The sequence below is a fragment of the Alosa sapidissima genome, chromosome 9, assembly GCF_018492685.1.
Source record: "Alosa sapidissima isolate fAloSap1 chromosome 9, fAloSap1.pri, whole genome shotgun sequence".
In the NCBI taxonomy this organism is placed as follows: domain Eukaryota; kingdom Metazoa; phylum Chordata; class Actinopteri; order Clupeiformes; family Clupeidae; genus Alosa; species Alosa sapidissima.
The window spans coordinates 8558586-8572596 of NC_055965.1; the positions used below are offsets into that span (position 1 = coordinate 8558586).

Consider the following 14011-nt stretch of genomic DNA (forward strand, 5'->3'; position numbering starts at 1 on the left):
AATGGCAACACCCATTTTAAATGGATAATGTAAAGCATGCTGTTTTATTGCCTATTTACTGCTATTGCCATTTTCTGTTAATTATTCTGAATGTTCTGATAACCTCCTATTAGGATTTAATTTGTATTTCTTTTTGTACAGTTGTATTTCTATCTGTTTCTCTCTGTCTTAGTTTAAGGTTATGCTCATAAGAGTTTTTTGGTCATTTATAAACTTTTTATGAAATTAAATAAAATTGTGTGCTACAAAATGCGTTGGTTGATTCCATGAGAGCATCAAGTTACACTGCACTGCATTATGTTTCACTGAAGTTTATGCTTTATTTTGGTATTTCTCCTGTAACTGAACTTTGAGCATGTTCACTAAGAACACCCATCAAGTGCACCAGCCTCAGTCCTGACACATACAAGGTGACAGAGGACATACGGAAACCCACATGCACAGCAAAGCCAAACCACAGCTACTCAGGGAGGGCAGTGAACTGAGAAACTGATGTTTCAGGCAGAAGAGGGATTAAATAAATCTCAGCTCTGCTTTTAATTTAGTGCCTAGATCTCTCAGGAAGTGTTTTATAGCATTCTCTTTTCACATATGTACGCAGAATTGACCATAGGGTCAGTCAAAGATAAAATTGGTCACTTGTTAAAGGTCCATGTAAATCTATACTTTGTTTATAATGATGGCAAAATAATGGTGCATCTTTTATGCCAGCACAGTGGCATAATCAGGTTCCCCCACATTATGCTCTCTAGAGCCATTCCTGCCACCTACTGGCCATTTTCATGTTTACATGTGCACATGCCCCCTCAGCCATTGCACTCTTCCAGTATGTTGTGTGTGCAGTTGCTCTAGAAACGTGTCCCTGAAACGTCTGGTGATCCACTATGCATGCGGCTGTTTACCTTAAAGGAACCGTATGTGTATTTCAATTAATCATAAAATGGCCCTGATATGGCATAGACATTAAGAAATCATGTTCATTTCAAATACTTATAACACAACAGTAGTCCTGTCCAGCCAGAATATTGTCATTTGAAAAGTGAAGTTGCAGCCCTCAACTGATGTTGATGTTGTCATGTTACGTTTTGGCCTGATGCGCCACCCTCTACCTATCTACTAATCACAAAGTCAGTAGTATTTCGGCATCCGGGTTGCCAGCTCTGCCAGTCAGGGGGAGGGGATACGCCGCTGTACCGTAATTTGAAAGTGATTGCAGTACCAGTTTTGGCCACAATCTTACATACGGTTCCTTCGATTCAAACATCAATTTATCAAGGCAAGCAGTCAGCAAATAAATCAATCAACTTGTTACCATAAATAGCATCAGAATGGGTGTTAGCTCTCAGTTTTCTCTCATTTTCTCCTTGACTTCCCTACCTTAAATAACTTGACTAACGTGCTCAACGCCTTAGTATACATATAGTATATATAGTATTTTCAGTATGCCGAATGTTCATTCAATTACACTGCATGTTTGTGTGTGTTTTCGATTCAATAGCATTGCCAGGAGATGGCAGACATCTGTCACAGCCTGACATTCCTCCTCACTGAGGGAGAGATATGTCTGTCTGGGCCGGTAGACCCTCTCCCTGGTTTTTGAAGATAGTTCCTTTCACTTTGACATTAAAGGGTTTTTGTAAATGATTGTAAAGAAGGGCAAATTAAATTGACAAAGATTATATTCATTAAAGCAATAAAAGGGAAATATCCAAGGCACTATAAGTACATATAGCATCCATTTCTAATTATACACTGGTGAAAATATCATACGTTATTTGTACCAGGTGAAAATAGTCTTTGCCCATCAGTACTTACACCAGGGTATAAATAGAACACATTGCTATATACACCAGGGTACAATAAATAGCATTCTTCTGATCACTTCTGATTATACCCTGGTACAAATAGCATACACTGATATTGGCACCAGGGTGAAAATAGTCTTTGCTTTATATCAAGTTTCAGTCTTTCAATTGACTGGTGACCCGAGATGCCTAGAGTATTTATAAGTTCTCTTTACACCTAAACCACAACATCTGAGCAACGACAAAGTGCACGAGCACCCATTGTTTTCTCAGATGAGGAGGTAACCGCTTATAAACAGCGTATGCCTCAAAGAAATGAACCAGTTTCACATGTGCAGACCTCCCCTTTCCGAGGTAGAAGTCATCACACCTCAAACAGCAGCAGAAACTTGAACCTCATTCTGCCTATGTAGATGATACACAATCTTATTCCCACCAGATGTTGCTACGGTCTCTGTGCAGGTCTTGAATGGTCTCAGACATATCCTCATGGATGAAGAAACACCACTCTCAGCTGAACCTCTCAAAATCTTACCAACCACACAAAGAATGCAAGTGTGTCAGTACCTTTGATGACACATCATGCACCTACAGTACATTCAGTCTGCTGGTTTGCTATGCTTGCTCAGTTTCAGTCTCAGCCTCAGGAAATGGCTTGCCATAATGGTACTTGGCTGAGCTGGTCTAAAAATAAAAGCCTGCTTGCATCGTACCTATACATCTTAACCACAACGCTGAGCTGCCTAAAGTGCATCAACACCCCCTGTTCTCTTTGATTTTTGTGTTAACACCTTCAACACACTCTGTGGAGCCATTTTGGCCAGGTCTCAACAACTGAATCCCTTCCCCCTTGGGTCTGTCACATCACATTAGTAGCAGCCACCATCTTAACTACAACTTTTTGAAGGTAGGCCAACCATTGGATATAATCAGAGGCAATATTATACAATCAACTTAAACTGTCAGTCTCTTTATTGTCCTAAAGAAAAATAAATTGATCCAGCATATTTAAACTATGTAAACATGTGCTATTCTTATCACATCTTATTTTTTAAGGGATACAAATGTAATGAAACTAACCATTACGGATGCGGAGAGTGATAGTCATGCCACTTCAAGCCTCAATCTTGTTTTTAGAAATATTTTTCCTGTGTCTGAATGGTAAGAAGATTTGATAACTGATTTGTTATACAGTATGTGTTGGTTGTTTTTTTATACAATCAGATTTATTTTCATTAATATTTAAAGGAGAACTCTGGCGATTTTCACACAGATCTTTGTTTCTCTGGGTCACCGAATACTGTCAGTACGGAAAAAAAGACGAGTCAACAGCTAGAATAGCCAGGCAACTACAGTGCTACACTTTGAAGGCATCTTTAAAATCATGCAACCAGAGTGTAGCACTGGAGCTGCCTGGTTGTTGGCTGCAGAGACTTGAGCTAGGTAGCACCGATTTTTTCTCAGTGACCTCAAGAAACAGAGATCTATGTCGCTGAAGTTTTCCTTTAAAGGGGTGGTTCAGGATTTTGGACATAGGACCTCATTTCCAAGTAAGCAAGTGTGATATTTATCAGTGGAGACCGTTTTCAACACGTTTCATCCAGTCGTTCTAATTGCAGAGTTCGCAGGTACTAGGCTAGCGCAAGTCAACGGTATGTGCTAGCCTGCCACTAAAAACAGTCTTACCTACTCCAAAGGACACTCGAGGCAAATTCCAGACAATCGATGTAAATGTCTGTGTTGATAGAATAGTGTAAGAAATACAACTACCCTCGCATCGCGTTGCAATAGTTATACTTTGTTCCCTGAAGTTGGTAGTAGTCATTTTGCATCTCAGCGGCGGACTGATATTACCAAGGCTACTACTAGGTATCCCCATTGGAGTGCGCTTTACTGTTTACTTTTTGGCGCAGTACTACTAACTGGAGCAAGTATAATTCCGCCGCTGCTAAGACACTAGTCCCTCAAAATGTAATGCGATCGTTGAAATGCAAGGATAGAATAATGTTAGAAATAAAACTATCAATACAGACATTTACATCGATAGTCTGGCGTTATAATTTATTTGCCTTGGGTGTACTTTGGAGTGGGTAAGACTGTTTTTAGTGGCAGGCTAGCACATACCGTTGACTTGCGCTAGCCTAGCACCTGCGAACTCTGCAATTAGAAGGACTGGATGAAACGTGTTGAAAACGGTCTCCACTGATAAATATCACACTTGCTTACTTGGAAATGAGGTTTTATGTCCAAAATCCTGAACCACCCCTTTAAGGCCAACAGTCACTGACGGTGATATGTGTGTCTATGGATTTGACACTCAAGAGATAGAACAATTTTCTAAACTTTTGGGTCGACACTCGTCTGACACCATCAGTGGGCTTTGCTCCGTTGAAAATAATGGAGTTTAAACTTTGCCGACACTTGATGCGCGCCAGACGCCGCCAGTGGGCATTGTCCTTTTGAATCAGATTCTAATTTCCAGATTCTCTTTCTCTCTTTCAGTTAACACACCCATGTTTACTCTTTGTAGAAGGTTTTATTGATGCTTTTTGCAAACTATAGCCTATTTGACTTGATGATTCTATTATATTTTTTTCTTCCAGCAACGTTTCAGTAACTTGATTTTGATCGTGTTTCAGGTGTGCAATGTGGATACTATGTGAGATACACCCACACAAGTGTCTGTGGTATTAACGGGGCATCAGTGGTCCTGCCCTGCAAATTTGAATATTATAGGATTGGTTTCTATCTCAGAGGAGAATGGTATGAAGAACGCAGTGGAAGTGTCACAAAATATTCAAATAAATATCCTGACTGCAGCCTGAACATTGACAAACTGTCACACAAACTTTCTGGTGTTTATCACTTCCGGTTTCACACAAGCCAACACAGGAGCTGGATAACAGGCACATCAGGGGTCACTCTCTCTGTCACAGGTAGGCCTAGAGATGGAAAAGTGTATGTTTTGAGTGAATGAAATTCAAGACAGAAGATGCAATGACTTCTAAGCTCTCTTCTCAGGCCTGCAGGTGAAGGAGGATGTTGTTTCAGGGAAACAAAATCAGATTAAATTGACCTGCAGCACCTCCTGCAGCGTGGGCTCCCATTATGTCTGGAACAAGAACGGACAGCTCCTACAAGACAAAACCACATCCTCCATACTACTGGACTCATTAGACCTTCTGAAGTTGGCAGTTACTCCTGTGCTGTAGGTTATGAGGCTCAGCGCTCCCCTGCAGTGTGTGAGTAGGCAGCCAAAATTCCAATCTTTTAAAAGGTACCATAAGCGATTCTGATATTGGATCCAAAACTGCGTTTTAACAAAATAGCATTCCATCATACATATGCATAGCTTTTTTATAAATAGTTTCCTTGTATATGAGCATCATGACATTGACCACCACTGTCCCCTATGTTGTGGTTGAGCATGACCCCTTGCCTGCCTTGCCCTCTGTTCAAGTCTTCTAATGGCTCTGTGTTTTTGCGTTAATAAATGACAGAGAGAGGCTAGAGAGAGGCTATTGAGCTGCTCTATCACTGCAGTAAATTAACTTCTGTGTAGTTTTAGTATATTTTGTTGTGTCTTGTTAGTCACAAAGTCAAAGTCAAAGTAAATGTATTGATTAAGCACATTTTAAACAATAGAGTTGTAGTGCTTTGCAATTAAGATTTACAACAAAAAATAGGCTACATGAGAAAAAGAGGAAGTAAATAGGAAGTAATAATAAATCATTAAATAATTGTATTAATATTCAATAATTAGAACTTATAAGGGAAAAAGAGTAAAATAATGAATGTTGCAAAATGAATAAAGTATGATAATCAAATAATACATTATTACTTTATTGCTATCATTGTTCATCTTTAGGTGTCCCCCAAAAACAATGTTGGGTGTGACCTACACATCAACTGGCATATGTGTGTTATTTAATTCATCAGTGGACATTCCCTGCACTTACAAATATCCCCAAGATCATAAAATCAAGACAGCATTCTGGTTCAACAAACTAAAATCCCACTTACAACCTGAAGACGTATGCCTGGACAAAGAGTACAAGAATCATGTGCAGTATCTTGGGAATAAAGAGAATAATACTCTGAGACTGAAAGACATCAGAGAGAGTCACTCTGGAGAATATGCCTTAATGTTTACAACAGAACAAGGAGAGAGCTATTCAGAATTACCTGGAGTCATTATTACTGTTACAAGTAACTCCTTCAAACTTATTTTTAGTTATGAACACGTGTTTTTTGCTTCAGTTTATATAACCCCTTTAACTCTTCTAAATCCTCTAGCTCTGCAGGTTCTGATCACTCCTACTTCAGTGAAAGAGAGAGACAGAGTGACCCTTACCTGTATTACTACCTGTAGACTGAGTAGTGACCCCACCTTCATCTGGTACAAGAATGGGCAGCTTGTGACCTCTAAACACACAACCAGAGACAACAAGCTGCATCTAAACCCAGTCAGCAGTGAGGATGCAGGCAGTTACTCCTGTGCTGTTAGAGGACATGAGGGTCTCCCTTCAAACGTGTTTCTCAACGTCAAATGTAAGTACACATGCAGCAGAGCTGCACTTCTACATAACTTAACACACACACAAAGTTCTGGAGAAAATTATCTGAATTGTTTTTTTTATTTGGTGCAATGGTTGTGAAGCCATAAGGGAAGAAATACTTCTATTTCTCAAGCAGGGCAAGTTGCATGTGCTGGAGGTCTAGTAGGCCTATCCTGGGAATCATCAAGCAAAGATTAATTAAACCTTTTTATTTTTTGGATAAAACCAATGAGTAGCAACAATCATATAAACTTGTGCTCAGGGATTCTGTATTGATTGTTATCACTGAGAGTGTTTTCATGCCGAGAATAAACCGTTTTGAATCAGTTTACTGCCCAAATTCCGTTTATGTCTATATTCCGTTTAACCTGTTTACATGCAAGTATAATGTCATGTTTTGAGCGAATAATTCAGCGACACAGCCCACAAATAGGCTCCCATGACGTAAATCTCCGCTGGTGGAATTTGCTCTTTGGGCTGAATAATACATCATCTTCAGGGTCTTCCACATTTCACTTGTCCAGGCATATGTCGATAACCAGCCTCATTAAGTTTTACAAATCTTTTTAAAAACGTCACTATATTTTCTCCCGTCGATGAACTCCATGACATTTGCATGATTGCAAGACATAAGTTTGTCTCCTCGTCTTTCCAAAAGTGTAGGCTACGCGCTACGCGTTGTTTCGGCATGAAAGTGCGTGAGAGACAATTCTGTGCGAATTGACCATGCGCAGGCCTACAACACTCCGTTTAAGGTGTTTTCATGACCAATATTCCGTTTAAAATAGGCATATGCTAAGGTATGCAAACGGTTTATAAGTAAACCGAATATGGCCTTTTTCGGTTTATTTCAGTCAGAATAAGGTTTTACAAGACACAGGCAAATTCGGTTTATGCCCAATAAACTCCTGATTCAAAATCATTTATTGGTGTTCCAACAAAACGGTGTTGGGGTGTGACCTACTCATCTACCAGCATCTGTGCATTATTGGGCTCATCAGTGGACATTCCCTGCACATACAAATACCCCCAACACCACAGAATCTAAACAACATTCTGGTTTAAGAAACAAAAAGCTCACAGACACACTGAAGACATACATGTAACACTGGACAAGGAGTATCAGAATCTCTTGGATTATTTTCACGAAGCCAAAAATTGTACCCTGAGACTGAAAGACATCAGAGAGTCACTCTGGAAAATACGCCTTCAGGTTTATAATAGAACAGGAAAAGGGTTACACAGGATCACCTGGAGTCACCATCATTGTTACAGGTGGTTTCTTCATCCTCATTTTATCTATGAACACATTCTGTTTTGGGTTCAGTTTATTTAAAACCTTATAACCCCTCTACATCCTGTAACCTACAACCTCTCTCTCTCTCTCTCTCTCTCTCTCTCTCTCTCTATATATATATATATATATATATATATATATATATATATATCTCCTGTAGATCTGCAGGTGTTGATAACTCCAGAAGCAGTGAAAGAGGGAGACAGTGTGTCACTCACCTGTGATACTACCTGCATTCTGACCAACCCCGCCTTCATCTGGTACAAGAATGGGCAGCCTGTGACCTATCAACACACAACCAGAGACAACAAGCTGCATCTAAACCCAGTCAGCAGTGAAGATGCAGGCAGTTACTCCTGTGCTGTAAAAGGAGATGAGAGTCTCTCTTCAACCGCTGTCTTTCTTAACATTAAATGTAAGCACACATGCAGAGCTGATCTTCTGTAGACTTCCATGCGTATCATGTCAATATCACAAAGAAAATTATTATTATTTGTTTGTTTGAAAGACTTTTGGTGGCTGTGATTGGCTAAGCCAGGACAGGCTGTGCAAGCATGTGAAATGGAGAACACTGTGTTTAACTGATAACTGTGTTTTAACAGACTCACCAAGGAATGTCTCAGTGTCTATCAGTCCCAGTGGAATAGAGGCAGGCAGTCCAGTGACTCTGACCTGCAGCAGTGATGCCAACCCACCAGTGCACACCTACACCTGGTACATGAAGAGTGGAGCTGAATCTCTTGTTAAGGGCACAGGGGAGAGTATCAGCTTCAATGTGACCTCTAATACCAGTGGACTTTACTACTGTGAAGCACAGAATGAACTTGGCTCAACAAACTCTGATGCAGTCACAGTTGTGACGGAAGGCAAGTATTGATTTTTTGTTCTATTCTACTTCTCTCTACTAGTTTGTTTGTAAATCATTTATGTAGGCCTGTTATTACTGTGCATGTATTAGGATGTTGAGAGCAGGGATGGGCATTATTTCTAATACATGTATTTAAAATATGTATTTAAAATACAAAATACTATTTTGTAATTTGTATTTTATTGAGATGATGAAAATGCCTTCATATTTTTATCAAAATACTTCAGTGTGGTGTATTTTTGTATTTTCAAAATACAAAATACATTCTGTGAAACACTGTGATGACATCTATCTAACTATCTATAAAGCACAAAATCTCTGTCTCTGTCTGTCTGTGGCACCCTCGCATGGTCAAGCCCCTCTGCTTAAAGGCATCAACTGAGGAGACAGGACTAGCTAAGGTTACACACACTCCTTTGCTCACACAAGGACAACACAAGGACTTCTCAAAGGACTTTGAGTTTGCTATTTTCCTTTCTTTTTTCTGTTTTATAGTTTTTTTCAAGTCTATGTTCTCTGACCTATGGAATATTTCAGTGATATGGTAACTTCACAAGATACATCAAACAAGGACATTTCCAATTTTGCACATTTTAAATAAGAAATGATTGATAATGTCATAATAATTCTTCTAATTGGCTTAACTGATTGGATGGTATTAATGTGACCTGAACGCGGACCCTGGCAGAGGTTTATATTGGGATGTCTAACATGAGGGGTCAGCATATCTAATCTGTTGACTGATTATGGAAGGAGTCTCTTGCTTTCAGATGTTTTTCCAGGTAGTGTACAAGTGAAGGGATAGACGAAAAAGGCTTCTAGAAAGATGTATTTTGTAGTATTTTGAAAATACAAAAATACAGTATTTTATTTTGATACATTTTTTGGCTGCTGTATTTTGTAGCTTATTTTGATACATTTTTAATGTGGGTATTTGGTATTTTATTTGGAAATACATTTTGATGTATTTGTACCCATCCCTGGATGAGAGTAGAGTAAACATGTAACAGAGATTTTTGTCGTTTTTGTCCAAAGTGACTTACAATGACATTGTGAAATTAACAGTCTAAATGTGTTATGTCTAATGTGTCCAAATAAACATTAAAACAGAATAGGGGTGTACCCTCGATCATCTGAAGTCTTTGTGATATTTAAGTAACGGTGTGTGAGCCTATTTCTATTTATTCAGTCGCTCTGCAGGTAACTGTGACCCTCGAAACTGTAACAGAGGGAGGAGACGTGACCCTGACCTGCAGCACTTGCACTCAGAGTTACAATCCCACCGTCATCTGGTACAAGAACAGGCGGCCTGTGGCCTCTAAACACACAGCCAGAGACAACAAGCTGCATCTAGACCCAGTCAGCAGTGAGGATGCAGGCAATTACTCCTGTGCTGTAAAAGGAGATGAGAGTCTCTCTTCAACCGCTGTCTTTCTCAATGTCAGATGTAAGTGATCAAATCTTTAGTTTAATTTCCACACACTGTGGTAATGGCTGTGTACTTACAGTGTAGTGGCAGTGTAGCTACAGTTAACTAATTTTATGTAGGCCTATTAGAAGATTTAAATTCTTCACGTCACCACCATTAACATATTTCAACAGATGTGCCAAAGAATGTTGCAGTGTCCATCAAAGCCTCTGGCGAAATACAGGAAGGAACTTCAGTGACTCTGACCTGCAGCAGTGATGCCAACCCACCAGTGCACAACTATACCTGGTATATGAAGAGTGGAAATGAATCTGTTGTTAGGGGCACAGGGGAGAGTGTCAGCTTTGATACCAGTGGAATCTACTACTGTGTGGCTCAGAATGAAATGGGCTCAACATACTCTGATGCAGTTACAGTTGTGACAGAAGGTGAGAATTGCTTTTCTGTTCTATTACTCAAATTTTCTAGTTTTTAAGTTATCAATTTTGTAGGCCTGCTATTGTTATATTAGGATATGATGAAAGCTATCTGTAGAGAATACAGAAGACATGGCACAGAGCCTTCTTGAAAAATAAATTGTCATGAAGTTCCATAAATATTCAGGGAAAAAAGCCCATCCAGTAATATTATTGTAATAATATTGAGCCAAATATTATGTCCACAACCATATAATTAAGGAAGTATGCCGTGTTCGTAGAGAAATGTATCCACTATGATGACTCATTGCATATTTTTGTCTATAAGCTATGATATGAATCCTATGAAGTGAATGGCAAGGTTTGACCATTTTAATCACAATTACCATTCTTTTTTCTGCTTTTTAATTTGTTTTCCTTTTCGTCAGACACAAAAGCTGCTGCCATGATGGTTCGAGCTGGAATACTTTTTGTCATTCTTACAATCACACTGGTGCTCGCAAGTCGGTTGAGGTATCTCAAATCTACTCTTTGGAATTTACTCTTACTGTGCACATACCAGTGGGAAATTACAGAAACGTGCAAAACACTGCTTTCCTGCAGTTCAAACATAATGTAGGAAACATAATGTTGCATTTAAACCGTAACCACAAATTGGGTACATTTAGAGTACTGCACATTTAAGTAATCTTCTGTTGATGTGTTTCTCTCCAAAAAAGGAAAGAGAAGAAAACAAAACCATCATCAAGTCCACGTACTTTAGAGGTGAGTAAGCTGATGTTCAGAAACATGTGCTATATATATATATATATATATATATTACACATATATGAGAAGAATTTGGTTCCAAAACGCTATCCATTTTTTAAAACATTAAAGTCATGCTATTTAATTGTGTAAGTAATATCAATCAAATCTAAAACATTTCTACTGAAACAAAATGTAAAAAAATATTTATGAAAATTCATTAAAATGGTGGATATAGCATTTTGGAACCAAACTCTTCATAAATTATATATATAAATTACCTCACTTTCTTCTGACTCTTGTCCTTAACTTCCTGGTCAGGCTGACGCCAGTGATGTCTGTACCAACGTCACATACATGACCATGACTTCTGACCCAGGGCAGGGGTGGGTCTCACCGGATGAAGATGATGTCAATTACACCATCATTCAGTTTCAATCATGCACTGGAAAGCCAGAGTCACAATGATGGTAAAAGGGTTCACCTGCTCACAACAACCAAGTAAATCAAATACTGCCACCTGGTGAGTTTTTAGTTACTACAAGATACTTGCCTGATTTTCTCCCTCTAGCATCACAACATTCATCTTTTCTTTTGCATATTACCTCACACATCCTTTCATATAACCTACACATGTGTTCTTTAACCAAACAATGTAACAGCAGGAGTGGTGACTACACACAGTCTCTAGGAGTGTAAGTGTATGTAGAGATGCTTTTGTTAGTGCTGTATTGTTAAGCATGCAAATTCTAATGTGATTCTATTTGTTAATGAAGCACAATATGTTCTATTAATATGCCTCTTCTATTAATATGTCTTCATGACACATAATTCATGAAGAATGCATGTACAGTATGCCTAAACTACACATGTCCTTAAGTGACAACTGTCATTTGAAGCACAATGGGTATAGCGCCATCATGCTGTTGTTGTTGTTGTTTTATTGCCAATTTACCATTATCAATATCCAGCATATCCTTTTCCTCATTCTAAATATACTGATTATCTCCCATTTCTCTGTCATAAATGTATGTTCATAAGAGTTTTTATGAAAGGAAATATGTACATAAGAGTTTTATGAAACTAAATAAATTGTATACTGCAAAATGTTTTGGTTGATTCCATGAGAGCATCAAGTTACATCTCACTGCATTATGGTTCACTGAAGTCTATGCTAGTAGATAGTATAGTTTCTCTTTAACCTTGCTGTTCCTTTCATGTTTACTAGTTTTGTGTTTCCGGTCAAAAATGACCGCTGCATTATAACTTGTTATAAATCCATAGTAACACATATATTATCATCTAATGTTGTAATAGACCTTTGTATCAACTTAAGTTCTATTGCATATTACCGATTTTGAACTTCCATTTGCTATTCATGGCCTGCAGGCCTCATTGACCTGCAAGTCAGAAAGGGGAAGATTAATTGGGAAAAGGTTCCAGTGGGGGCTGTCATAGAAGCAAAGAGGGGGAGTGAGGGTGTGTTTGTGTGTGTCTTTTAATGTACAGAAGCACACATACTGTCCATCTGATTAATAGTATGTGTCTAGACTCACTTTCTCACCCATTCATTTCTAAAGGCTGGTCATTTTTGACCGGGAATACACATTCTAAAGTGTTCTAAAGTTTAAAAAAACACCCAAATTGTTATGAAAATGATTAAGTGTTGTGTTCAGATGCCCTGTGTTAACAAAGTCATGGAACCTCATAATAAATTAACAATATTTTAAGAGTTTAAAATGTAAACTGGTCAAATTTGACCACGAACACAACAGGCAGAAGAGAAAGTAACATTCATAATAAATTATATAAATGTAAGATATCCTTTTAATTTCATGCTTCTCCAAAACAGATCACTGAAAAGGGATGCATTTTATTAGCATTCTGATTCTACATTATTGAGCAGAGTAACATAGTAAGTTTAACATTTCAGGGTAGGATTTCAGATCAAGGTCTTGTGGTTGTTTTTCAATGGGTAAACGCAATGTGAAATGCAAGGCATCCATTTTCATGAAGTGTGGCCCTCCATCTTAAGTTACAATCAAATTTCAAATACAGCAGGTGTAAAAATAAAAGCCTGTTTTCATGAGATGAGAAGCAGGTCTGTCTACACCTTCACCACAGAACACGGCCAGAGTGCACCAGCACAGCTTGTCCTGTCTGATGAGATGTTTACAACTCTGGCCTACTCATGACCAGGGTCATTTTGGACAAGTCCCAATGTCTGGATCTTTTTTCCACTGTACAGTATGTGGCCACCAATCTGACTATGACATTCTGAATCTCTTTCCTCTGGAAACATTGCCATAATGGAGTTGGAGTAGGCCAGAGTTCAGTTCTGTGGTGAAGGTGTAGAAAGCTTTTATTTTCTAAATCTAGACTCTCGTCTCGTATAGTTTGATTTGACTCGGTAAACACTGAAAGTCTAGCAGCACCAGCATCTTGACCACAACACAACTGTATCATCACCCCCAACTCTCTCTTGAAGTGTTGAAGTGTTAGCTACTTTCACACACTCAGTTATGAGTAGAGCTAATTTGGGCAGTAAGTTTTCATAACTTCTTTTCTTCAGTCAAGACATGTTATTACCGGTCATTCGGACGTCCTTCTGTAGGTAGGTCAACGGTTGGATCTTTTCTAAAACATCTCTCTAATGGGTGCTTTTTATTTATCTAGACTCTCGTTGTGTGTGAAGTAAAGTAATAAACACATCTGTAAAGTGTTAGATGTATTGACTTCATTTCAGAGGATCATAATCTATACGTGAATGATATGCAGCAAAAGAGAAAATTATGTTTCTTAGTCAGAATCAAGGAATATTCTTCCTGTGCCTGTGAGATTTGATGAAAAACCCATATCACATACATATAACACATAGTTAGTTTTTACA

General features: G+C 38.5%; 1 protein-coding gene across 1 annotated transcript; it reads left to right on the top strand.

Moving 5' to 3' along the window:
* Positions 1-4621: 4621 nt before the first annotated feature.
* LOC121717932 (B-cell receptor CD22-like) lies at positions 4622-12133 on the top strand. The gene is made up of 11 exons (XM_042102644.1): positions 4622-4741; positions 4827-5047; positions 5674-6014; positions 6102-6356; positions 7822-8076; positions 8264-8527; positions 9719-9976; positions 10132-10386; positions 10803-10887; positions 11094-11139; positions 11443-12133. Exons 3-11 carry the CDS (start codon positions 5690-5692, stop codon positions 11587-11589), a joined length of 1890 nt encoding a protein of 629 aa, XP_041958578.1. The 5' UTR covers positions 4622-4741; positions 4827-5047; positions 5674-5689; the 3' UTR covers positions 11590-12133.
* The last annotated feature ends 1878 nt before the right edge of the window (positions 12134-14011 follow it).